This window comes from Erithacus rubecula, assembly GCF_903797595.1.
Source record: "Erithacus rubecula genome assembly, chromosome: 17".
NCBI lineage: Eukaryota > Metazoa > Chordata > Aves > Passeriformes > Muscicapidae > Erithacus > Erithacus rubecula.
In genome coordinates, this window is record NC_136669.1 from 6,260,931 (window position 1) to 6,285,963 (window position 25,033).

The 25,033-nt window shown below is 39.7% G+C and overlaps 1 protein-coding gene across 2 annotated transcripts in view; it reads left to right on the forward strand.

Annotated features, from left to right (window-relative positions):
• The window catches only part of USP22 (ubiquitin specific peptidase 22), a 92,115-nt gene that overhangs the window by 59,528 nt on the left and 7,554 nt on the right, over positions 1–25,033 (forward strand). For both annotated transcript variants that reach the window (XM_079320466.1, XM_079320465.1), the window contains 5 exons: positions 7,596–7,765; positions 14,327–14,474; positions 20,423–20,528; positions 22,292–22,450; positions 24,495–24,621. In XM_079320466.1, the coding sequence (XP_079176592.1) occupies positions 7,596–7,765; positions 14,327–14,474; positions 20,423–20,528; positions 22,292–22,450; positions 24,495–24,621 (710 nt within the window). The remainder of the gene's footprint in view (positions 1–7,595; positions 7,766–14,326; positions 14,475–20,422; positions 20,529–22,291; positions 22,451–24,494; positions 24,622–25,033) is intronic.

Consider the following 25,033-nt stretch of genomic DNA (forward strand, 5'->3'; position numbering starts at 1 on the left):
AGAGTCCCAAACTCCCTCATTGCAATGTTTCCTAACTGAGACAATTATTTTTAATATCTAATTAAATTTTACTTCTTGTGAGCCCAGTCTTTTTTTTATTATAGTTTTGGTAGGTCACAGGAGTTAATTACAGTCCTCATTGTAGTGGCCTGTAACATACTTGAAAATTGTCAGCCTGGCTGTTCCTCCACCCACACTATCTGGTTTTAATTAATTAACTCAACCAGTGGATTCTTCAGTTGTTTCTCCAGTCTCAAATATTAATTCCATACAAATTTTTACTCATGTCCTTGACTTTGCATAATTTCTTTTTAAAATGGATACTCAGTTCCAGACATCCTACAGCTGAGATTTACCTGTCACCTGAGCAGAATGATCTGCAGGCCTTCTTGTTTTCCTGTTAAGTTCCAAAATGCTGTTTGTAGAACTACATCTTAAGATTAAGTTATTGAGGCTGAGTTACTGTAGCCATTGCTCCTTATTTTGTTTGTCCACTTAATTTTTCCTTGTTTCCTATTTCACAATTGTTTTTATTGAATTTAATTGATTTCAGATAGTTTCTCCCCTTTAACAAGTTACTCTTGAGTTATTGTTTTGTCTTCCAATTACATTTGCACTGTCCTGATGTGGTTTGTCCCTTCTCTAAGTGTGTATTTATGTGATGTCACTGAAGCTATTGAATAAGAATAGAAAATACAATCAATTCCCTGTTAACTAAGAGGGGTGTGGGGCAAACTGAATGCTGGAAAAACATTATTGGTGTTTCAGTAAGTGGTGTTGTTTCCATGTGGTGTGGATAAACTAAGTCCTCTTCATAGATGTGCTAGAAAATGTATTATTCCCTGCTGTTGAACTGCTGCAAATTTCACTGTGCATCTATCCTGGCAATGTAATGTAGGTGGGTTGTTACCATTTGGTAACTTTTCATGGGTTTGTGGATATTTTAATGGAGAAAAAGAATAAAAATACTGACTTCTGAATGTCAGTTCTAACACAACATAAAGAATAAATCTGGAAAGTCTCCTTGGAATGCTGAGGTCGCTCCAGAACTGCCCAGTTGCACACAAATATGCCAGAAATTATCCAAAAAAAGACTTGAAGTTGCCCTGTAAGCCTGAATAAAGCATATTCACTTGAATATGCTTTTTAGTGTTGAATTTAAGTCAAAACACATAAGGTGAGATTTTTCTTACAGACTGGGAAATATGAACAGCTGTGTTGTTTTGTTTATTTTGAACCTCTTAAAATCTGGAAGGTGTGAAATTAACTCTCTCTTAGAAAAACAAAACCACCCTTGGTCATGAAGGAGAACCTTAGGAAAAGGAGGTTTGTGTCAGAGCACCTGGTTGAGGTGCCAGCCTGCATTCAGTGCATGGGACACATTTTCCCCTGGCTTTGGGCTGCCAGTTGCTCAGGTAGAGAGGGAATTGTGTCTGGATCACCCCTTGGGGCTGACTGAGCTGATTTTGCCTGGGGGCAGAGCTGTGGTAGCAGTGAAACAGGTCAGTAATGAGGATGAATTCCACCAGCTCTGAACAGGAGTGACACACCAAGACTGAGAACTTGGGGGTTGGATGATTCAGCCTTATAAATAGTCCTTGTCTTCTGGTGCTGTTGATACATCCAGGGAGGAATAATGACTATATTGTTTTCTCTCCACAGTTAATGATTTTGCAGTACATGTGCCACTCATGGAATATTCTTCTTCCCTCCAGTGTAGCAGCTTCTGTAGTTGGACTCCAGGGTTCTCAACTGGAAACAAACTCATGGACAGTTTCCTTTTGTACACATAAGCAAATTTTTTGCTATTGAGCAATCTCTTACTTCAGTAGCAATGGAAAAAATGCAGTGATCCAGAATACTTTAGCTGGAAATGGGAAAGTTAGAGATGGCATTTCATTTTAAATTCAAATATTTCTTTTTTTGTGATGACTTTTTTTCTTTTTTCCCATTCTAGAAGGCCTTTTCTGATTTATTTGCCTTTCTGCTATGCAGGAATGGATAAACTTGTAGTTTTGGTGCAGTGCACAATGCAATGTATCTAAAATAGTTGTATAATTTACTTTCTCTCTGTTTACATGACTTATTCTTCACTGTCTTATGCTGACTGCTTCTGGACTCAGTGTCTTCTGTATTATCAGGGATTTTAGATGAAGGGGCTGGTTTTTATTTGATTCCTGTCAGTGTCAAATGAAAATACTTATAGTTAAAACAGGAAAAAGAAATCCAAAATTTTATAACAATATTATCTAAATACAATGTCCTCTGTCATCCTCTCAGCTTCCCAAAACTGCAGGATTCAACAAGGCCTTTGAATCTTGATGCACACACATGGATATGATATTCAAGGGATATTTTTAGATAATGGAGTGAAATAGTGAATATTCATGTATAGAATATAACATATATAGAAAAAATTGAAAAATGCACTATAGATCTCATTTTCTAAATTAAGATGTATTGCTCTAGAACTCTATTCTGACTTGTGATTTAAAAGGCTTAGCTTAAAAATTGGGTAGAGCAGAAGAGTGAAGCTCTCCAGGTTGTACCTTTTGGTGATGGAATAGCTCAGGGGGTGGGAGGTGGTGCTGGTGATACAGCTCAGGGGAGGTGGTTTGTTTCCAAAGGGATTTACAATGATTCAGACTGAGCAGGACAGACCTGGCAGCCCCGAATAGCTGGAGAAATGGAGTCAAGTCAGAAAAATAAAAAAGAGGAAGCATGAGGATGTTTTCACCTGGTTCAGCAGTAACCCAGCAAGGAAAGATTCTTGCCCTGAGTGTTCATCTTCACTTGCTTGATCTGTCATGTAATCCCTTGCTTGGTGTTGCTGTCAAAACTGCTCTATTGTAAAAAAGATCTACTGATGAACCAATGTGAATCAATGAATCACATATTTTCTTTCTCTTCTCCCTCCCAAGATTTTTTTCTTTCAGGGTAGATTGCATGTTCTGTGTTTGCTGGAAGTAGTTGAATTGTTCAATTACTTTATAAGATCTCATGGTTAAAGTTTCTTCATTCAGTTTTGCTGTGGCAAAAGTTTCTTAAACAGTCGTCAAAACAATTTAATACCCAAATATGTTACTGGTAAGCTTGTAAAAAATGTTCTGTAAAAACTGCTGAAGGAAAAGTTTTCATTCATTTGAATCAGTGTTCCTGCTTTTGTGGGTTTCAGTCCCTGAGAAAGGATGCTTAACTGAAGTGCTGGGGAATAAATTCACAAAACCTCACAGTTGAGGTTTTTTTTGATCGCTCACGTCATCGTTGGTGTCACACAATGTGATGAGTTTTCCTGTGTAGACTTGTAATTTCACATGTCTGTATACTGCTGCTTTCTGAAATTAGTATTTTTGTATTAACATTTCAAAAGGGATTAGCTTTGGAAAATAATTGCTGTCACTAACCCCATTAGCAAAACTGCTGCTCCTGGCATGCAGGTAGAACAGCAGCTCTGGGTCTGGCTGGATCAGTGTTTGTGGCAGCTCCATTCAGGTCATGTGTGATATGTTCTACACCTGAAACTTGAGAGCTGAGAGAATTTGGGTGTAGTTTTAGGTGCTAGGGCAGTCTTCTCTTGAAATACTCTCATAAAGATGCTCTTAAATGTTGTTGCCAATTCCTGTTGGATGAACATAGGATAAAGATCCAAAATTGTTCTAGAAATCTTCACTGCTGTGCTACACTGTTTGTTTCCAAGTGTGATGTTGAACTGTCTTTAAATATTTCAGTGAGCTCTTCCTCAGCTTGCACTGACTTATGACACTGTCTGATGGAGCTGCAGGGAAGCATCAACACCAGATGGAGGACTGGGGGTAGGGGACAAAGATTGCTCTAAGGTGTTGCCAACCTGTGCTTCATGTGCATCTGAACGATCTCCTGGTTGTTCCACCAAGGTGCATTGTCCAGTGACTGCTGCTCTTCCTTCCAGAACCTTCATTCCACTAAATCCCAGGTTTCTGCATGGGAACATTTGTTCAGACTGGTTTGTTTGCTGTCTTTGCAGTCCCAGCCCAAAGCCTGCATTTAGAGGCAAACAGAGCCTCTTCCATGAGGGCAGGATTGGGTTTTCTGTATTTTCTATTCATGTGTGGTCCTCTCATTTCCCTGCTTCCCCACCTCTAATAGCTGTAGAGTTGTATTTCATGGAGAAGTGGAATTTCCTTATCTTGTCTTGGATTTTTCATCTCCCCTGTGTGGGTGGACTGGCAGTACCAGTGTTCTGGATCCCACCTGCTTTTGCCCAGGTTGCAGATCTATTGCTTTGAGCATTGGAAGAACAGAACCTGTTCCTGGAAGAAGATGGAAGAGCTGAAGCTGACAAAGGTAAGCCAGCCAGAACCCAATCTTGAGACCAAATGTACAAATAATTTCCCAGATTGGTTTTGCTGTGCTCAAGGCATTGCAAAAGTAGATTTCTTGCCTTTGTTTATGCCCTGCCTGCCCAGCTTTTGGCAGAATGAGAATAGTGTCTGTATTCTGTGCATGATGATTAAAAGATATTCCCTTCTTTTATGATTATACTGTATATGACAATTTTGTCTTGACAGCAGCATTAATTTATTCCAATATTTACAATTGTATCAGCAAGGTTCAGAGCTAAAACTGCTTTTCCTGTGAAGTACATTCACCACAACAGCACATATCCATGTTTAGAAAGTATTAAATGTCTCACAGGTTGCCCTTGCTCATTTCAGAAACAATTCATAAGAAACAACAATAAAGACAATTCTATGAAGCACAGCAGAAGTTTGCAAAGTACTAGAGCTTTATTATTAGTTAAGGTTGGAGCCTGCTGGCAATCCTTAGACTCTTCACACTGTGCTCTCACTAGAGCCTGGTGGACACCACTGTTGGTGCTCCAGCAGAAATGGACTGCTGCATGTGAGGTTTTGGCACGTTATTTTTCTGTTAATTTATGACCCACATGTTGCAATGCTTGACTGTTCCAGCAAAACCTTGCCAGGCTTTATTAAAGGGGAGGGAAGAATAGGTGTGGCAGGCAGAAAGCTTTTACATTCTCAATGTGTTATTGACCAGAGTGCTGTACAGGCTTTCATTTTTAGCTGTTTTTCTTTCCAACAAAACTCATTATTCCCCATAAAAGTTAAGCACAAGAGGATGTGTTGTTCTGAGTTCTGTCAGCTCTTTGGTTTACCTACATCAAATTCTGATGTTTTTCAATGTGCTGCAGTTACTTAAGCAGTACCTGAGCTGTAGTTCCTCATACCTGTTTCATTTCAAACACCAGTTTAAAAGACTGTACAGCAGCTGCAGTCATTGCTCCCACAAGGATAAGATTGATGTGTGCTCCTTCCCTTTTTCCCTTTTCAACTGAGTGAGTTCTCATGTTTTGCTACAAATCACCATTTTCTGATTTTTATTGGGGTTTGGAGTATTCACATTTCAGCCTTGTCTGTTTTGCAGGTTGCTTTGTCTGGGTTCATTCAAGTGAAGTCCCAGCACATGAATCACTCCATTTATATCCATGAAAAAGTGACACCAAAGACCAAGCAAGCAGAGTAAACCAAGAGCCTTCTGAGTGTGATGCCTGTAACTGTCTCCTGGTGGCAACTTTGAGGAAGATATGGTTCTTGTGGTCACAGGGAAAAACAGTCCAGCCACAGGCATGTAAAAAATGGTGCTTAATAAATGATTCCAAAAAGCTGCCTTTATGTGTTTGCTTTTGTGACTGCTCTATTAGACACCATAAAGCACTAGGGGGAATCTCTAGATTGACTACTGGTTTTCCTCTAGTTTTCTGTGCTGAACAGACTGGCTTTGAAATCTGGTGCTAACCAGAGGGAGAAATAGGGAGAGACTTAAAATACCCTGCATGTCAGGGAGCCTTCCAGGCTCCTGTGAGCACAGCCTGTGATTTAAATAAGCCCAGACAATTTTAAATGGCAGAAAACGAGGGGAGAGGTAAGCAAGAGGTACCAAAATGTTTCTCCACTTGCACAGCACGAGCCCCCTCCTGTTGTGACATTGTTTGCAGAGAGGCAGACTGGGAATTGAAACAGGATTGTGGACCAAGCTGAAGCATCACACAGTATTTCAAGCTGCTCCAACAAATTAACTATTTAACACTCTGCTAATGTTGTGCACACACTTATTGCCTCCCAGCATGAAAATCAAGCAAATAATTGCAACAAGCTTCTGCCCAGTAGAAGTCACTATACTATAATGAGAAACTTTGTCCTGTGAGTAAACAGAAGGAACAGGGAAGCTGTTGGAAGCAGGTTGATGTTGCTTTAGATAAACAGGAAGAAAAATTTAGGAGTGCTGTGTGTCCGTGCCTTCAGCTGGGTGCAGCTGGAGCTGGTGTGGTGCCCTCGTCGGTAACAGCAACTGGACCACACCCCCCAGTGCTGCAGGATGCTAAAGAGCCCTTGGAGCACTATCTGCTGTACTGCTCAGGAACTGCACCACTTCCCAGTGCCACAGCACTGCCACTGAGAGGCTTTTTCATCCCATGGAATGACAAGGAAATTCTTCGGTCTCTGTCCAGTAATCCTGTGTTTTCTTTCAATGTTTTGTAGTAATCCTATTTTTATTGCAGAAGAGGACTATGTTGTTTTTAAATCAATACCAGAGTAGTATCTGTTGGTGCATTTTATCTTGTTTCAAAGTAAGTTGTTGATTGAAAATAAGCATTCTTGGCCACCTGATGCTCTTCTTGTTTAGTGCTCCTGTATGGTGGTATTGTGTTAACATTTTGGAAGAATACTCAAGGATTTGAGCATGTTTTTCTTCTCACTTAGACTTTGCAAATGACTGAAAAGCTTTCCCCACTCCTAACCTCTCTTCTGTTGTGCAACAAAAGAGCTTTCCTTTAAGCATCTTGGTTTCCAAGCACAAGGAATCATCTCTGGGCATTACTGAACGTTTGACTTAAGGTGTGATGAATCCTCTTATGCCAAGTTGAATTTTTTGATGTATGCTGTAGATTAATGTTTAATTTGCCTAAAACGAGTGTGGAATTAATGTTGTTCAGATTTTCTTTTTTAAAGTTGTTCTGTTCAGATCTTGGGTTTTATACAAAATCTAAGTCTGCATTGGATGTTGTAGCCTGACTTGGTTTGTCAGGGCTGTTTCCTCTGCTGCCTGTCTTAGAAAGATGATGATTGTAACAGTACAGAAACCTTACTCTGGCTTCGTGACCTGCATGGGGGAAAGCTTTTTAAACAATCTGAAAACTTAACAATTTCTTTAAATGTATTGGTTTCTTACTGTACTGACATACCAGTTGTTGTCTTTGTACTTTGTTATCAATCTTGGGGAGGGACATAATTTGGTGATACGTGGCACAACAGCCATTGCAAAATAATGGTATTGGTGTTGCTGAATTTTTAGGTTTCCTTGTTTCTTAGAATTTAAGAAATCCTAGTGTAGTTCAGAAAGCTTCTGCAGCTTCTTGTGACTTGAGTACAAAAATGCCAATAGCCTCCCTAAACCAGTATAAAACTGTATTTGGAGCTGTGCATGTAATCCAGTAAATCCATAGCAATATTGCGAAAACTATATAAAAATGCAAATCTACCACTTTTTAAACTCGATAATGCTTATGCATCCCCTCCCCCATTCTGTCTTTATAGGTCTACGAGGGCTAATCAATCTTGGGAACACATGTTTTATGAACTGTATTGTCCAGGCACTTACCCACACTCCACTGCTGCGAGATTTCTTCCTCTCCGACAGGCACAAATGTGAAATGCAAAGCCCCAGCTCATGTCTGGTCTGTGAAATGTCTACGCTCTTTCAGGAGGTGAGTGCTGTTTGCCACAAAGCATCACCTTGTTGCAGATGCTGTTTATCACCCCAAAAGGAATTGTGTTCTGTTTGCAAATATAAAGGGAATGCAAGTCGTGTTTCCTTTCAAAATGTAATAAAACAGAACAGTAAAGATTGAGACCTCACTGTCAAAAATATCCAGGTGCTGAAAAGAAAACTGATTGCTTTTAAGTCCTATTCTGAAGTCACCCTTGTTTAGGCAAAGCTGGTATTGGAAATAATTACAGTGCTGCCTGTTCTTCTGAGACTGATCTGAGAGTCCTTAGTTTTAAAGCTTAATGTGTTCTTTAATTAAAGGTGCAAGTTGTAACTGGAAAATATGTCATGAGCTCTTTGGGTGATAATGGGAGTGAGAATAAAGTAGTGGTATACATCCTTGTGGTTTAAGGTAGGGGATTAGGTAGGTCTGTATGAATATTTTAAAGATCTCAATTCAGTGCTTGTTCACTGGCAGAAACATCTTTTCTGTGCAAACCCAGTAAAGGCCAGGAAGGAGGATAAAGAGAAATGAATGCGTTGCTGCAGTTTGTGTCTTCCCTGTACAAGCTGCACTTCTTTCCCACTCAGGAAACTTGCTTTGCAGTGTGCCTTTTCTGTAGGTCTGGTCTGTGCTGTGTGAGACAGGCACAGGCTTTTCCTTAATAAATAGCCAAAGAGCTTTATTACCTGTCTGTAAGGATTGTGGGTGGACATGGGCTCCTAGTTTTAAGCTGTCTTTCAAAACAAACCCAGTTCTGTGCCCTGCCCTCAATGGTAGATCTGCTTTCTTGGTAAGTAAAATAAAACCAACCAAAAAACCAGAAAGAGCTGGAGTGTACATGCTCTCATGGACCATTTAAAATTGCTGGAGGTATCTGTACACAGAACAGGTTTTCTGTGGATGTGCTGTCATGGAAGTTCATTCTGACCAACCTGAAATAGCTTTACCTTTATCTTGTGATTTTCAATTTGATTTTACTCCTGTGCCTTTTTCAGCAGAAATTATTCTTTTTGGTCACTGCAGATGAGTTAAACATACATAGAAGAAGGTAAAGCCCCCTTAGTTGTTCCAGTATAAAGTTGTTTTTTGCTCATACTCAAGACTTTTGAGGATTTACCACATTTCATGTTGTTTATCAAGAGCTGTATGTTACATTTCTTATTTTTTGTTCTATTTTTGAGTTGCTCCTGAGTCTGTCAAGAAAGGAGGTAAAAACAAAGGCAAGCAGACCAATAGGTAGCAGCTGTAGGGTTATTGAAACCAGATGTGCAGTTAAGTGGGGAAATACCACAATGCCTAGATAAAAAAAATCAGTCATGGAATAGAAATACCAGTTTCTATACACTATTAATGCAGAAACCTATTTGCTTATTTAAAAACAAGGAACCTCGTTATATTTTTGATATCCTTTCATCAAATAGTGATATAAAGTCTCAAGCTGATGAACATCACCAGACTCTATTTACACATACATTTTTTTTATAAAATCCCTTGGGAAAGGGGAAATGAGTGTTACATTATAGATTGAGAGGCTGCAGGAAAGATCAAGACTCTCTAGGTAATGATTTTTGTTTCCATTTTTGTATGTGGAGCCCTGTTGATGGCTCAGGATGCCTTTTGCTCTACTGTGAGCAAGGAACAAAGAACAGGCTGTTGTCCAAAATGGGCTTGAATGCAGCATTTGTTTTAGTTTCAGTTGTAACCAAGTTTAATTTCACACACAACTTTGAGAAGCTCAGCCTTCATTTTCAAATTCATGCCTACACGTGCATTAGTTCTATTACTTAAATGTTCTGCTACAGGAGAGTGCATGGATGAGGGAACAGCCATATCTGTGACACCAGACTGCAGACAGCAATAGTCCCTGTCCTTATTTCACATTAAATGCTGCAGCCATGTGCTGTGGGAGGACACAGAAAGTGACTCAACCTCCTTGAAGTAAAACTGGAGCTTAATCCTCCTAAGCAAAGCTGTTGGGTCTGTAACCAACTCGGTGTATTTTAACTCACAACCAGTAAATACCTTGTTGTACTTATGGCTCTGTCAGCACCCATTGTACAGTTCTGTTCCCAGTGAGTTTTAGTTTCTCTGCATTCAGAATTAAAATGAAAATCTTGCATTTTTTGGAGCAGACTGGCTATGTTTGATGTCCCAGCTCTATGCAGTGATTGTAATGAAGATTCTGTCACTGCCTTTGCAGAGCTGAGGTCTGAGTGAAGGAAGGCAAACCAGGAGATCTCAGTGCTATGGTTAAGAATTCCTTTGTAATTGAATTACCAGGGAAACTCTGATTCAGGTTCTGTCTTGTTTCTACATAGCTTTCCCACCGGGATTAACTGGTGTGGTTATCCCAAAGCATTTTACCCAGGGACAAACAATCAGGGCAAGGGTTAATTTCATCTCCCCTCCACCCTTCTTTTTTGAAGGTGTGATCTTAGGCAAATGGAATGCCAGGGGATCTGGTGAGTGCCTGAGTGGGAGCTCTCCAGGAGAAAAAGCGACACTGTTTTGAACATTAAATTAAACTTGCTATATATAAATAAGCAAGTTTTGCTCTTTTGCCTCTTAAACAGAAGTTACCCATCTCACTTTATTTCTTTTTTTGTTTAAGATCGTGTAGTTATAGAGGTTGAGTGATTTCTCTGTGATAAATAGGAACTACAAAGTTCTTCCACCTTGAAGTAGGTTGGTGGTGAGTAATGACTGTCAGATGGTTCTCAGGACTGAGGTGGTTTTTTCCTGGTAGCTTTTCTGGCAGACACACCAAGCATTGAGCTCTGTTTGTTTTAAAAATATCTCACTGCATCAATTAGCATTCTCATTTGTGCTGCATGAAACCAATTTCTCAATAGAATCGTGACATGACTTACACTGAGAGAAGGAATGAAAAGGATTTGGGAATGACAGATAGTGGTGCCGCTGGATGGAGGGAAGATAGATCACACAGAATCCATTCATTGAGCCTTTTGGCTGAAAGGGTTGGTGCACTCCTCTTTACCTACTGGTGTTTGTGTTGTAGTTTTGCTTCACCAATGAAAATTAATTTCAGGATGGTCCACACCCTGAGGTTTATCTAAATCCTTTTCAGAATGACCACTCAGGAAGGTAGGATTAGAAGATCTGTGACTGGAATAGTAAGAATACCTGGGAGTAGAGCAGAATGCAGTGCATTCACTCAGAGATGGAAGGAACAAAACCTACTTTTTGCCATCATTACTCATCCTCATGAGCCTATCACAGTGCACAGCACAAGCATGGGAAGAGTTGAGAAGTGAGAACCAGGAGGGAAAAGGAGATGATTTATAGCTTTGATATCTGAAGATGCTACTGTTGAAGTGACTTATGCATAAAATAAGTTGAAACAAAGGTACAAGAGGGGGGGGGAATGTAGTTAAGGCTCTTTATATGGACAGAAGCCTTGCATTTAGTCATGGAAAATACAGAGTTTGTGCTGATTTAGTAAAACCTTTTCCCTGAAATAAGTGTTGAACATAGAAAGTTCATGCAAGCAAAATGTATTTTGTGATTCTGTGAATCATTTTTTTGGGAAACATCCAGAAGGTGTTCTCTTGCATGTGTTCCATGTGTTGCCCATTCCTTTCATCCTTAGTAAATTGCCAGAAAATTGAGAGTCTTTAATGAGAATCAATTTTCAAGAGGAGTTTTTGACTTCTCAAGACTTGAACCTGGAACAGGATTTCTGCCTATAAACTCATAGTTAAAAGCTCAGAGACTGTTTAGCAGATACATGTGCAGCATAAATCAAATTTATCTGTTTGCTCACAAAATTGAGAAACTTCTGTGCTTGTTTTTGACAGGAGGAGGAGAAATAAGTACAGATGTGTAGTACAGTTGGGTCTTGTTTTGTTTTAAAACCTCACTAGTGTCTGTGTATTTTTTGTAACAATAATGCAAATTACAAAGCCTATAGTTTTCTAAATCCCTCCTAGATTCTTGCTAGAATGCAACAGCAAGTGTTTTAAGTGGAAAAACAAAATTACTTTTAGTTGGACCATGTGTAAGAATGGATACTTTGAATCCTGGTTGGTTTATTCCTTTTCCCCCCCCTCCCTTTTTTTTTCCTGGAACAGCAATTAAGAAGTGTATTACCCAGCACTTTGAAATTGCTCAAACTATTTCTTTCCAATATAAACAACTGATACTGCTGAATTTAAAACAAATTTAAACAAAACAAAATGTTTGGAACACTTGTGCCATTGAAGTGTTTTAAAGATGACTTGTAAATACATCACTGTTTATATTTGCACACTTCAGTGAAAAGGTTGGAATAAGACTTTACATGGACTCTTTTCCTTTTTTGTGGATTGGAACAGCCCTGATAGGCTGTTCTTCCCAGCAGCAAGGAAATGACAGAGATGGGATGGATGTTTTATACATTCCAGTCAAAATATTGTTATTGAATGTACTCAGATTCTTTGTTTTATTTAATATTTATTCAAGCAGTGAAGCTTTTCCCCCACCCCACATTCTTACCAGGCAGATTTCTAGGTTTGGTTGGTTTTGTTTTTTTTGTGATAATAGTTAATAATTTGCTAAAGCTTCATGTCAGATCCTTCTCATCCTACTGAGGCAGCAGAGAATGTAAAATCTGCTGGCAGGTCTTGTGTCTGCAGTGGAGTAATTACATGGAGTGCTGGTGGTTAAAATGACCGGAGAGCTCTGGGACTAATTGTAAGGAGTGACAGAACAGGGAAGTTTTATTGCTGCAGTTCCCTGAATTATGTTGAGCAGCAGCTGCATCAGCAGATTTCAATTACCACACTCCTGCTCCAGTCCCTCAGTGTCATCCTTGTTGGCATCAGAGTTAACTATTGATCTTTGTATTTATGGGAGCATTTTGTGGTGTTTGGCTGCAGAGGTGCAGCTTCTTGTTTGGGAAGAGTAGAGCTTGTGAGGAAGAAATTTCTGTGGGAGGAAATACACTAAAATCATGTAGAAAACCCTACCAATATGAGGTGGATGAAGACTGTGCTGCCTTTTGCCAACCTGTCCCTTAAAATACAGTGTTTCCTCTTGGCAGGTTTGTAGCACAGTGCTTGGACTCACATAAAATGCTCAGAGACTGTGCAGGGAGAAACTCTGGGCTGGGGAAGGAAGCTCACTTTTCCAATAAGGATGAGAATTTTATACTGCTGGGGGTTTAAATCTTGATTTTATTCTGTGTATTTGTCACTTACTGTGTTCTGTTTGGGAAGAGTAACTGAAAAGAAGCTGCCATGGATTTGATAGGATCTTGGGAAAACATAACTGTGGTGTTGCAGGCAGCATTTACTGGCAGATAGCTTTGCTGAAGGTGAGGGAAGGCAAAAAGACTCACAAATGTTCACTTATTAAAAATAAAATGTTACTCTGTCAAGTGAATAAACTCTTCTGGGCTTTTCTGACTCCTGCAGGGACACCACAAGCATCCCTGCTTTGCTTTTGGAATTGGTATCACTGTGCAGGGATAAAGGAAGGGCTGAACCCCAACCCAGGGAAACACAGACCCTCAGCATGGGTTGTTTTTTGGCATGTTTTTTTTGGGTGGGTGGGGTTGGTTGGGTTGGTTTTTATGTTTGTTTGGTTGGTTTTTTCAAGTGGGACCTGGCTGGTTTTTAAATTTAAAAAGTTTCTGTGAGCAGTGTCCTCCTGCCCTGTGCTGATTTCCCTCCCCAGCTGTGTCACCCCCCAGCAGCAAGAGTGTTTCACATCAGGCTGTGCTGACTGAATAATTCATCTGTGCACTCTCTAATGTGCTTCTGGCAAAATCACCTGGGGCAGTTTTAGTCACTCCAGAGCCAGCTCATCACATTCTGACTGAAGCAGATGAAGGAGCAGATGCAGGAGCTGGTCCAGCACCAGATTCCCAGGCAGGGACACCCTGCTGGAGCAGGGATGGCAGCTGGCTTTGGGGATCACTGACTGAATGGGGACCTTCAGCTCTGCAAACAGCTGGCTCAATAAAGTTGTTTTTAAAGCCTTTTACAGTGAAAGGCCAGTACTGGCATGAAGCTGCTGCCCTGCTTGGAAATATTTCCATAAAATTGGAGTGTGCACAGCATTTGGATGCAGAGTTGCCGTGGGTCACGGATTGGCTGGCATCTAATATTCTCATCTTCAGTGTTTGTTCTGATATGGGGAGGGCATTTCATTCACATAATTTGTGAATGAAACTGCTGATCCTTTTCAAATGCAGGATTTTTTTCCTTTCTTTCCTCCCCAGGCTATTTTAATAAATCCAGTGGTTATCAGTAAGCAAATCGTGAGTGATGCTTGTGTCTGTCTACCCCACTCCCTGCACTCCCCACATTTTTCAGGCTAATGCATCACAAATTGATGGAATTTCAGGGGAGAAAACTGAACTGCTCAGTTGTGAGATCACTTCTCCAGTAGTCTGTGACAAAAGCTGTCTCTCTCTCCTTTATTATCAAGGCCATCAGAATTAAACAGTTTTAATTGATTTGACTAATTGCACTCATTTAACTTTTTAATAATGAAATGCACTGAAGCTGTGCAAGTTGTTAACAGTCATGTCCTTCTCTTTGCTTTGAGCAGTTTTACTCTGGGCACCGATCTCCTCACATTCCATATAGGTTATTGCACCTGGTATGGACTCACGCACGGCATTTAGCAGGGTACGAGCAACAAGATGCACACGAGTTCCTCATTGCTGCATTAGATGTGCTACACAGACACTGCAAAGGTAAGGCTTGTCCTGAGCTCCAATCAACAAGGATTATTGCATCAAAAGGAGGTAGAACCATCTCTTCTTAAACCAAGCCTAGTGCCAGTACAGACAGCACTCTTAGCAAATTCCTTTAAAAATGTTCGCTGGACTTAAAATATTTATAAATAGATAGACTATTCCCATTGTCAAAAAGTACCAAGAGTTAGAAGCAGACAAGCCTGTACATTGGTTTGAATCACCATCATAATGTTCTCTTATTGGTTGTGAGTCATTGTCTTTTCTTTTAAATTGCCATTTAAATTCTATTTATACTTGAAGTAGTTAGAACTCTTACTCAGTGTGTCATGGGACTGATGAAAATAACAGGAGAGAGGTTATGTCTTAATACTATTATTCTGCTTAAATATGATTCTGCTGTATTTCTGATATCAAATTGCTTACAGAAATGTGAATAAGAAAGAGCAATGGGTGGTGGCTATGATATCTTGCTTTATTAGTCTGTATAGAATAATATGTAATTGTACAATACAATAAAAATATTCAGTGCCATGCTTTTTGATATGAAGTATCTAAGTCTTGATTTTGAATTATATGAAGTGATGTATTTTCTGTTTGTTAGCTGAAGTCAAGCTGAACTGAAAATTTCCCAATCTGCCAGTGTTTGCTCTAGCTTGATTCAGTTACTGCAGCAGCAAAATTTTTATTCTTCCTCCGAGGGAAAAGTAGTAGGGTTGATACTAACAGAATAAACAAAAACTTCTTAGTTATCTAAAAGAAGATTGAAGCACTCAACCTGGCTCGAATGCTCTTAGGAAAAGCACTTAGGGTTTATTTTTTTGGCTTATCAGAGAGCTATCAAAGGGAAGGCTGCTGCTGCTTCTCTGAACTGTTGTGAATCTTACTTTTATCTCTGAGGTAGCCCTGCATGGCAAGGGCTTGTTCACATCCATAATTGGTACCTCCTAAAGAATCTTCTCCAAAAAAAGTATTGCTAAGGACAGGAGTACACAGAGCACTTCCTCTGTAGTTATTAATATCTGTCATTTTGACAACCACTCACTGGATTTCAATAATCCAAATTAAACTGCTGTGGAAGTCCAGTAAGGAATAAAATCTACCCAAATATTGACTTCTCACTACTTAATACTGAGTAAATTCAGCTGCAAACAGAAGCACTTCTTTGTTCCTGTTAAATTTCTGAACCATAGATCCAACAAATCTTGAAGCTTTCTTCATCATTTCTGATATAGAATAGTGCTCATATTTCTTTAACACATCCTCACTAATTAATGAACTACTATTTGTGTCTTGGAAGTGTGAAGATAAAAACTTGCAACAATAAAGGTCCCTGAGCTCTTCTCAAACTGATAAAGGATCTGCAAAGGCTTTAGAAAAAAAATGTGGTTTGACTTTAAATGAAGAATCTTTCTAACATATTATCTTCCTTGACATCTCTGCACCCTGATTTTCAAACTTCTGTTTCTGAAGAAACAGAGAGGCTTTTATTAAATCATAGTAAATAATCTATACCACATCAAGGTGATTTAAAATAAGTGGTTGAGCAGTTGTGTGGGAACCAAACATATTAATATAAACCAGAATTTCAAGTATAGTCATGCAAAACCACATTTGGAATGAACTAGTTTTCAGTATAATGAGAAATTTTTCCCACTTGTGTGTCCACACAGACACACTTGCATGTGAAGTGTGCAGATGTAAAAATATTATTACTAATAGTGAGAATATTTCCTACAGCTACAATAAGCAAATAATGCCTCCCCTGCCAATATTAAATATTTATTTTAATGAACGAAGAAAGCTTTTAAAGCTTCCAGTCAATAGTAATGAAATTTTACAATTAACACACAGTGAAATAAAGTAATGGGGGCAATTTTGCTCTAGTTTTTGGGCATTATTCATGATCACCAAGGCTTCAGGCACCAAAGTAAATGGAAGTGTTCCTTATGTATAAATATCCAGTGATGTTTGTTTGGCTATCATTGGTCATTTATCCCTTTTTCATTCCATGTACTCAGCAGTCTAAGAAATGTCTCAATCAAGTGAAGACAAACCTGGGAGTGTTTGTTGTTGATCAGTCACTGCCTAAATTAAGAAAAATACATTATTTTGATGTCCATGTAAAGATAAATTTTGTAATCCTGTAACAGCCCTGAGGTAATTATATGGGTGGGCTGGCCCAGGTAATTTTGGTTTGGTTTGTTTGGTGTTTTATGTGCTGGTTGAATCTATGCTTTGTTTTAGAGGCATCTGTGGAGTTTTAGAAGCCCAGGATACCTGTCAGATCTCCATGTCTGAGGGGTGACAGATGTGCTGGCACTGTTGGGTTGAGCTATGACATCTGGGCAGGGCATATTCTGAATTCTCAGCAGGGCTCCTCTGTGCTGCTGGAGTAATAGAAAATATTTCTGAATAAAAGGGGTTGAGTCTGTCTTACCTGTGCATCACTTTTTCATTTCAACAGCTGGAGGCAGGTGATCTAACTAGAAAGTAGTGTTTTGGTGGGAAAAGTAGTGTGAATAAATCTGTATTTCTGCCCAGGCTGTCAAGCATTAAGTCAGCTTTTAGTCAACATGACAGATGCATCTTTATCCCCCGTCCTCTGGGATAAATTCAGGGTTCTAATTCTGCAAACTTCCACACCAGTGAGGTTCCAATCATGCAGACACTTTTTGGTTTCCCACCTTTGTCTCAGACATCTTCAAGCTTGGGGAAACTTAGACCAGAATCACTGTTCTCTTAAAAGGATCAAGACTGCAAGTCAAAAATTACAATTCTGCTCGTTGGCATCACTGGCTGTGGGGGTTTCTGTATTTTTTGCAGGAGCAACAGCATTCAAGTGGCAGAGATGGGCACTGGTACACAAAGGTTCAAAAAACAAAATAAAAAAATAGAAGTAATCCTGTGTTTTTATCCCAAACTTTATTCAGTCTAAAAAAAGGGAGAGTAGTTCTTTATAGCTGATAATTCCTCATTTATTTGGATTTCTTAGAGCATTTTGCATTCACCTTTAGCAAGGGGTGCTGCAAAATAAGTCTGAAACCAGAAAAGGAATGGTGTACTGAGATTTGGGAGGAAAACTGCCCTGCTCTGTGAATTCTGTATGATATTCTTAGGAATTGATAGAGCTTGTAAAACATGTCATCTGCTCTGATCCTTATAGATTGGTGTGTACACTGCTTTGTCAGAAATAACAGCACTTGTTCAGAGCACCAGGGACCAAAGCAAAACAGAAATATTAACATTAATGTCTTGTTTTGATAAACACCCCTTCTAAAATCTGACAATTCTTGACTTCCCTTTTCGCATTTAAAATACAGAATGGAAGATTGAGGCAAAACTTGTATTTTTATATCAAATCAAAAGCAATCTTAAAAAGTTGTCTATAGCTGTTTTCACAGTTGCTGTGTATTATTTACCTTTAGTGGTATATTAAATGCCTAATTTGGACATAGATTAACATGGTCAATTATTGCACAGACACAGTAATAACCTGTGTGGGATTTTTTGACAGTTGCATTTAATTTGAATCCAAACTCCTAAACTCAATTTTCAGCCATTCTCATAATAACATTAATGTGTACATTGATGTGTTTTAAAGTTTGCTTTAGTCTTGTGCTGATTTCCCCGGACCAGATTTAAACCCCAAAAAATATCTGAAATTAAAACCTCATTTGGGAGACAGAAATGTTGAAGGGAACCTTAACTTGAGCACAACAATCTAGCAGCTTCTAGTTCTCAGCTGCATAATATACCTCCCCTCAGCATCTGTTCCATATTGACAAGTGTGTGTAGGTGGTAATCTTACTCTTTTTTCCCTCCTCTCCAACCAAATGTCATGGGAAATAATGTTGAGTGGGTAATACCCTTCTGTTTTGCTGGGAACAAGCTTGCAGGATATTCATTTGAGACCCTCTCATCGCTGATCCTAATTGACTTGTGTAATTGAAAAGGGAGAGCTCAGTTCTCTCTGTGGGAGGAAATGACTGTCTGCTGAAGGTGCCCAGCTGGGATGGTACCTGTAGTCCAGGGAAAAGCTCTCAGCATTGCTTTTCTCCTTCTGCCCCCTCAAAACAAAGCAGAGACAATGTTTGAAATGAGGAGATTACAAGGATGTGGTAGTTGCATGTGTGTTCTTTAAAAAGGAAAAGTGGAGTTTTAACTAAAACCAAGTTAATTCTATTTTGAATTTTTTCTTCTTTAATTCTTGTGAATTCCAGTGAAGCTTTTTCTGTAGGTGAAGGATGCCTTGCACAGTCTCTATCCTGCATGCCCACTTCATTAGCTTAGCATAATTGAGCCCTTTAAAAGCTCTTAAGTTCAGTAAGATTTAGCTGAAATTCCCATCAAGAAAAGCCTCAGACCGACTGTGATAACGCCCAACTTGAACCTCGTACACTTGAAATCTAATTTTAGAGCATTTTCTTCAAGAGTCTTTTTAAGGAAACAATGTGCTTTTCTTGGCAATTCAGACAAAAGTTTCTAAAGCCTAAACCTGGCAGCTGAGGGAGAACTTTCCTGAGGCATTTGGAATCTAATTAACTCAAGTGGCCCATTGCAGCTTAGTAGGTATCACCTATGACTGCTTTTCTACCCTTAGTATCCTGTGGAACCTTTGCCAGATTATTATATAATACTTTTCAACATAATACTAAAGCTTCACTGGAAAAAAAAATATAATTCTATCATTTCCTACTACAGGAAAACTCCAGCTAAAGGACCCTTAGACACATGAAAATGGTCTATTGCCCTACTTTTAGAAACTTTCCATTTTTTTCAGATTTTTTTTGGACACTCTTGGGTAGAAAATAATTGTTTCTGAGAAATAGCTGAGATTTGAGGAGTATTTCAGTATTTCAGTCTTAGTATTTCAGTTTCAGAAATCAGATACTTCCCAGTAAGTTAAATACTCTGGGAAACCTGTCCAAACTTAGATCTGTTGTAGCAGTTGCTGTCGAAGGAGATGGGAAACATCTTGAGATGTATATTTAAAAATAATTATCTGATGCTGTGTAGTAATTGGTGTGTGCTTTTCTGATTGCAAAGCAAGCCAAGTTTGCATTTGTCCTACCCAAGGAAAATAAGCAGTGGACAATCTGGAAGTCCAAGGAAAAGGGTATCATTCCTACTTCACCTGTGGCGAGTGGAAGGAGAAGGCTTTGAAGCTGAGAACTGTGTGAAGTGTTTGGTTATTTAATACTCTGGTTACTGTGAGAAACTGAATTGCCCTAATCTTAGCACTCAAATCCTAAAAATGACACTTTATTCCTGGGACCTGCAGTGATGCCTAAAAGATGGGAATGTGTTCACTGTGCCCCTGGGGAGCTCAGAGGATTGCTGTGCCTCTGGAGAGCCTGGAGGAGGACACAGCATTACCTCCTCACTTCACATAAAGACATTTTTCATTTTCCCACTGGTGAAATCCTGCATGGAAGGTGCACGGTGATGTTGAGAGGCCAGGATGGAGGCAGTGGGCTGGGACTGAGTGAGTTTACAAACCCTCTCCCCTCACTCTACTTCCAGAAGTTGATGGGGATAGAAGTAAAAAGTAGCATTTGCTGACATTTCCTCTCTCTGGGAAGTTTAAATACTGATTTTCATGGAACCACCTTGGCAACTCCTTTGTCTTAGGAGCTGATCTTCATGCCAGGCAGTGCAAAACTCCCTGTAAAGGGAGATACCCTGAGCAAGGGTTTGGCTTAGTGCTGCTGTGGCTTAAAGCTTCACCTCTACATTTATAGTCACCTTTTGGTTATCTTCTCTATTTTTCAAGGAGTTGAGCTTGTTTCCTTGTTTTCTTCAGTGCACAACTTTTGCAGGGTTCTGTGTTGTCTTTGTGAATTCACAGTGTGAGTTAAAAAGAGTTATTGGAGACACAGTCCAAGACAAACCAGTGTTCCCTCAGAGGATTTTTGACTTCTGAGCCTGTGTTTGTATTCCTGCAGGTGATGATAATGGGAAGAAGGCCAACAACCCCAACCACTGTAACTGCATCATAGACCAAATCTTCACAGGCGGACTGCAGTCGGATGTTACCTGTCAAGTCTGCCAGTAAGTCACTTTTCCTGCTCCTGGGCTCTGATTTGAATCTGCATCCCCTCCAGTGCTGTGCACTGAACCTTTCCTCTCTTGAATAGCCATAAATACCAGCAAAACTCCAGAAAGACAAGAACTGTGTAAGTGCAGCACCACGAGGCACCAGCACAGATTGCCCAGAGGAGCTGTGGCTGCCCCTTCCCTGGGAGTGTTCAGTGCCAGGCTGGATGGAGCTCTGAGCAGCCTGGCCTAGTGGAAGGAGTCCCTGCCCACTGGAAGGGCTGGAATGAGTTGATCTTTAAGATCTTTTCCAACCAAACCATCCTGGAATTCTGTAATTCTGTCAGCTAAATGCAGTCAGTTTCCAGTTACTGTCACGTATCAAGACATATTTTAAAAGCTGCCTGGAGAGTATCACAGGATTATGCACACAAACCTTTTATTAGTGTGGAAAAAGTTGTTGTTTTCCAATATCATAAAGAAAATACTTCAAAGATCTCTTTGAATTTGAAAATACATTATTGCAACTACATTTGAAGAAAATTCTGATACAAAACCATATTTTCCTTCAGTAGGGAGCTTCATGTATCACCAGGAAAGGTTTCAAAGAGGCTGATGCCTAACGTCATCTCAGGTACCAGAAAAAAATCCTTTACAAGAGTATGGAAAAACATTTTTATTGTTCTATTCTGTACTGGAACAAGTTGACTTCTCTGGAGATGTTTGGTGTTGCCATAGTGCAAAAGTCAGAGTTCTTATTTTTTGTTCTGCCTTGCATTCTTGCTGTCCTGCACATGGGCTGGGCTTGTTTGAATCTGCTTTTATTCTCAGTTTCCTGGAGGGATTTGCAAAAGATTTACTGTAAGGAAAACATAGGAAATTTTGTTCTTGCCTGGTAGAGCCACAGAATCCTTATGTGATAATGCAAAGCTTGATTTGTTATGACACAGTATTAACATTGATGAAGCTTTGATAGAAGTTTTCTTTTAAAAATTGACTACTTTTGCATAAATGAAACAGGGGGAAAAGATAGAATATTGAAAGCTTAATTAGATTGCAGAGTGAAAGACACTAGTTTTAAGGGAAGAGAGAACTCAAAAAATAAACATAGCAAGGAGCTTAGATCCCTGAAGTTCTCTTGAAATTGTGGATGCTGGAAGAAAAGATTTGAGTCAATAGCAGTTAAAATTTTGAGCAGCTTTTTCTGCAGTCTGGCTCTTGGCTTGTCTTCAGCTGTCTTTAGAGAACTCTGATGGAGAACACAAGCTACTGCTTGGTGCAGTTGTTCTTTGGCCTCTCAAATCCCAAAGGCTGAGAGGAACTGCAAAGCTGAATTCAGTGCATTGCTGGACAACAAAAATATTTCAAAAGCCTTCTCTTTTTTGGGGTAGCCTTAAGCACCATCTTCCCTGTTTTGAGCATGCAAGACCAGCTTCTAAACCAGTTAGATGGCACGTAGCTAATGTCACCAATTAACTGGTTTATACTGGTCAGTAGTGCCTCTGTCTCAGAGCAGCTCTGCTTTGAGTCTTAGGGCTCCAGTGAGCAGAAGAATGTCTTAAATACTTTTATTTTGCATTTCCTCAACCATACAGCCTTTAAATATGCAGGGAAACGATCAGTTGTGGAAACCACTCTGGAGCAGCTCTATTTTCTGTCATCTCTGAGTGCCCTCTAGGGGTGATGGAGATCCCAAAGTCCTTAAAATGAAGTGCACCCCAAAGCAAGAGAGAAACTGCATCCTTTAAAGGTGTATGGAACCCTTCTGTTCCCCACAGTGGCGTTTCCACGACGATAGACCCGTTCTGGGACATCAGTTTGGACCTGCCAGGCTCTTCCACCCCGTTCTGGCCGCTGAGTCCGGGCAGCGATGGCAGCGTGGTCAACGGGGAAAGCCACGTGTCGGGCACCACCACCCTCACAGACTGCTTGAGAAGGTATGGCCTGCCACAGGCACAGCTGGGCTGGGAGAAAGACAAATTGGCTTCTTCTTGTTCTCCAGGTAGCTCTGAGCATTGGGATTAAGTGATGCTTTGTCACCAAACAGTATTTTTGGTTTTTGAGTGTTAGAAGTCTCAGAGCAACAATAAGCACTCGAAGCCTTTTGCCACATGATGTAAGAATGAAACAAATTTTGTATTGGCTACTGCCAGGCAATGTGGTTTTATGTGATAAAAATCACTAATGGCTGTCTCCATGTTCTTGGTTCTGGTGACTGAGGAGGCACATGAAAGGAGTTTACATGGCATTTAATATTTATCTAAATTCTAACACCAAGTAGGAATCAGATTTTGCTCTAAGCACAACTGAGAGTCAGCTACTGCCAACTTAGTTGCAAGGATGCCATTAAGGATTAAAGGAATGGAGCTTTCAAAAAGAAAAGGTAATTCTGAGGCTGACACTTAGGCAACTTGGAAACAAGTACCTGGGGAGAAGGTTATGGCTTTGTGTACAGCTCACTTGGATCTTTCAGCAGATCTGAAATTCATTCTCCTGTGGCAAATGCAGATATTTGCCTGAGGAAGAGGTCACCTGGAGCCTGGGGCAAAGCTAATCCTCCTAAAATAAAAATTCATAGTCTCTAACATCTGATTTCTAATCTGCTTGACACCATTAAGATCAATAGGTTTAAGGAAATGAGGGAATTAGTACAAATGAAAAATTGCTGATGCAGGAAGACATCAAGAGACAAAACCAATTGAATTCTGGTGATTTTCTTCAACATAGAGATTAGTAGAATCACAATTGATTTTAGGGAAGGAAAAACATCCAGGTTCAAGATACTTCCAGAAAGTATGGATTTTGGAAGGAAGTTCCACTCTAATGGACAAAGAGGTTTTTATCCAAAAGTTAGCAAGAAAAAAGCTGTGTAACTTCATGTCAGTATGGCCATGCAGCTGAAGCTGACCTGAAGAAGGAAGGATTGAGCAGGAATGTAACACAAAAATGGAAGTACAAGGACATTCCAAATAACAAGTTTATGAGCCTTTTTAGAAACTTAATGGAAAATAGATAGGAAAAAGAAAGACAAACCAGAAAATGATGGCACATAAGCCTGGTAAAGGAAATCTTGTTAATTAATCAGGAAGCTGTGATGCTGTTTAGTGCTGGAGGTTTCTTTGGCCATAGTCAGAATGAGGGTGAGGGACAAACTGACACTGTGTTGCCCTCATACTCTTCATATGCATTAATGAAAATTTTAAACTATATTTCATAATATTTAATATCAGAAATCCTAGTTACAAGACAGCCTCTGGAGAAATGGTTGATTTGCCATGTGGAAATGGAAATCTGGAGGAAAGGACTGAGAAAGGAAAGTCCATGGTCCTGGCCTTTCTGTGCTGAGTTTCTGGAAAGGAGGGATTTTGCTTTAGTTTGTACTGAGAACATTGAGGTAGTCCATTTTCTGTGAGCACTTCCCTGTTCCCTAATGGTCTCTCCCCATGACTCCTTTGAGCAGTTCTGTCTGAAAATTTTGAAAGAGATTTTTCTAGTTGTCAACAAAGGTTTTTTAGAAGGGTATCTGTATTTTGAAAAGAACTTTGTGTTTACAGACCTTTCCATCTCAGAGCTTTGATCCCAGCCCTGGAGGCCTACAAGGTAGAATAGTGTGCTGCAGAAGAGTGTCTTCCATATCAATGGTTTTGGGTTTGAAAAAAAAAAAAAAAAAAAAAAAAAAATTTTCTTTGCTTTCCATATGAAAATGAGCTGCTCTGCTGTAGATGAACTAACACTGAGCTTTCTCAGCCACTGTTTCACTTCAGTGCAAGTTAGAGCAATGATCCATATCACATTTGGATATCTGAGCCATAGCATTTTACATTATTATGATTTTATTGTAGAATTTCCCAAAATTACTTAAAACCCACTGGCTCTTGTCTCTTGTGGTGCCAGTGACCCACAAGTAAAAGCATTTTCAGCACATGTCAAAAACCATCTGATTGTTTTGTGCATTCCTTTGCTTTTCAATACTTTTTTTAGGTTTACAAGGCCAGAACATCTAGGAAGCAGTGCCAAAATCAAATGTAGTGGTTGCCATAGCTACCAAGAATCTACCAAACAACTCACTATGAAGAAGTTACCCATTGTGGCCTGTTTTCATCTCAAAGTAAGTTCACAGGGGGCCAACAGAGCAGAGAATGTGATTTCCTCTCTGAGAGGATGAGCTGAATTCTTGGACGTGCCTTCCGGCTTTCAGTGACTAAATTTTATTATACAAATTATTGTAAAGAACATATTGCCTTGCCCAGCTAGATTTTCTATTAAGATAGTGTTGCATTATCTCTGATGTAGCTTTGCAGTGTGTCTGGGGGAATTTAACCAGCTTGAATCTGGAGACAGAATGGAAGGCTGGTCCAAAACCTGAACCAGCACAGAAACCAATCTCCAGTTTGCCTCATCCTACATGGTACAGTTTTTTACACTTTCACTGAAAGACTACCACTGTATTGAAGGAAAACCATGGAAAAGTTCTGATATCAATGGAGGAACATTATTGTATGTTCCCAACTTCAGTGAAG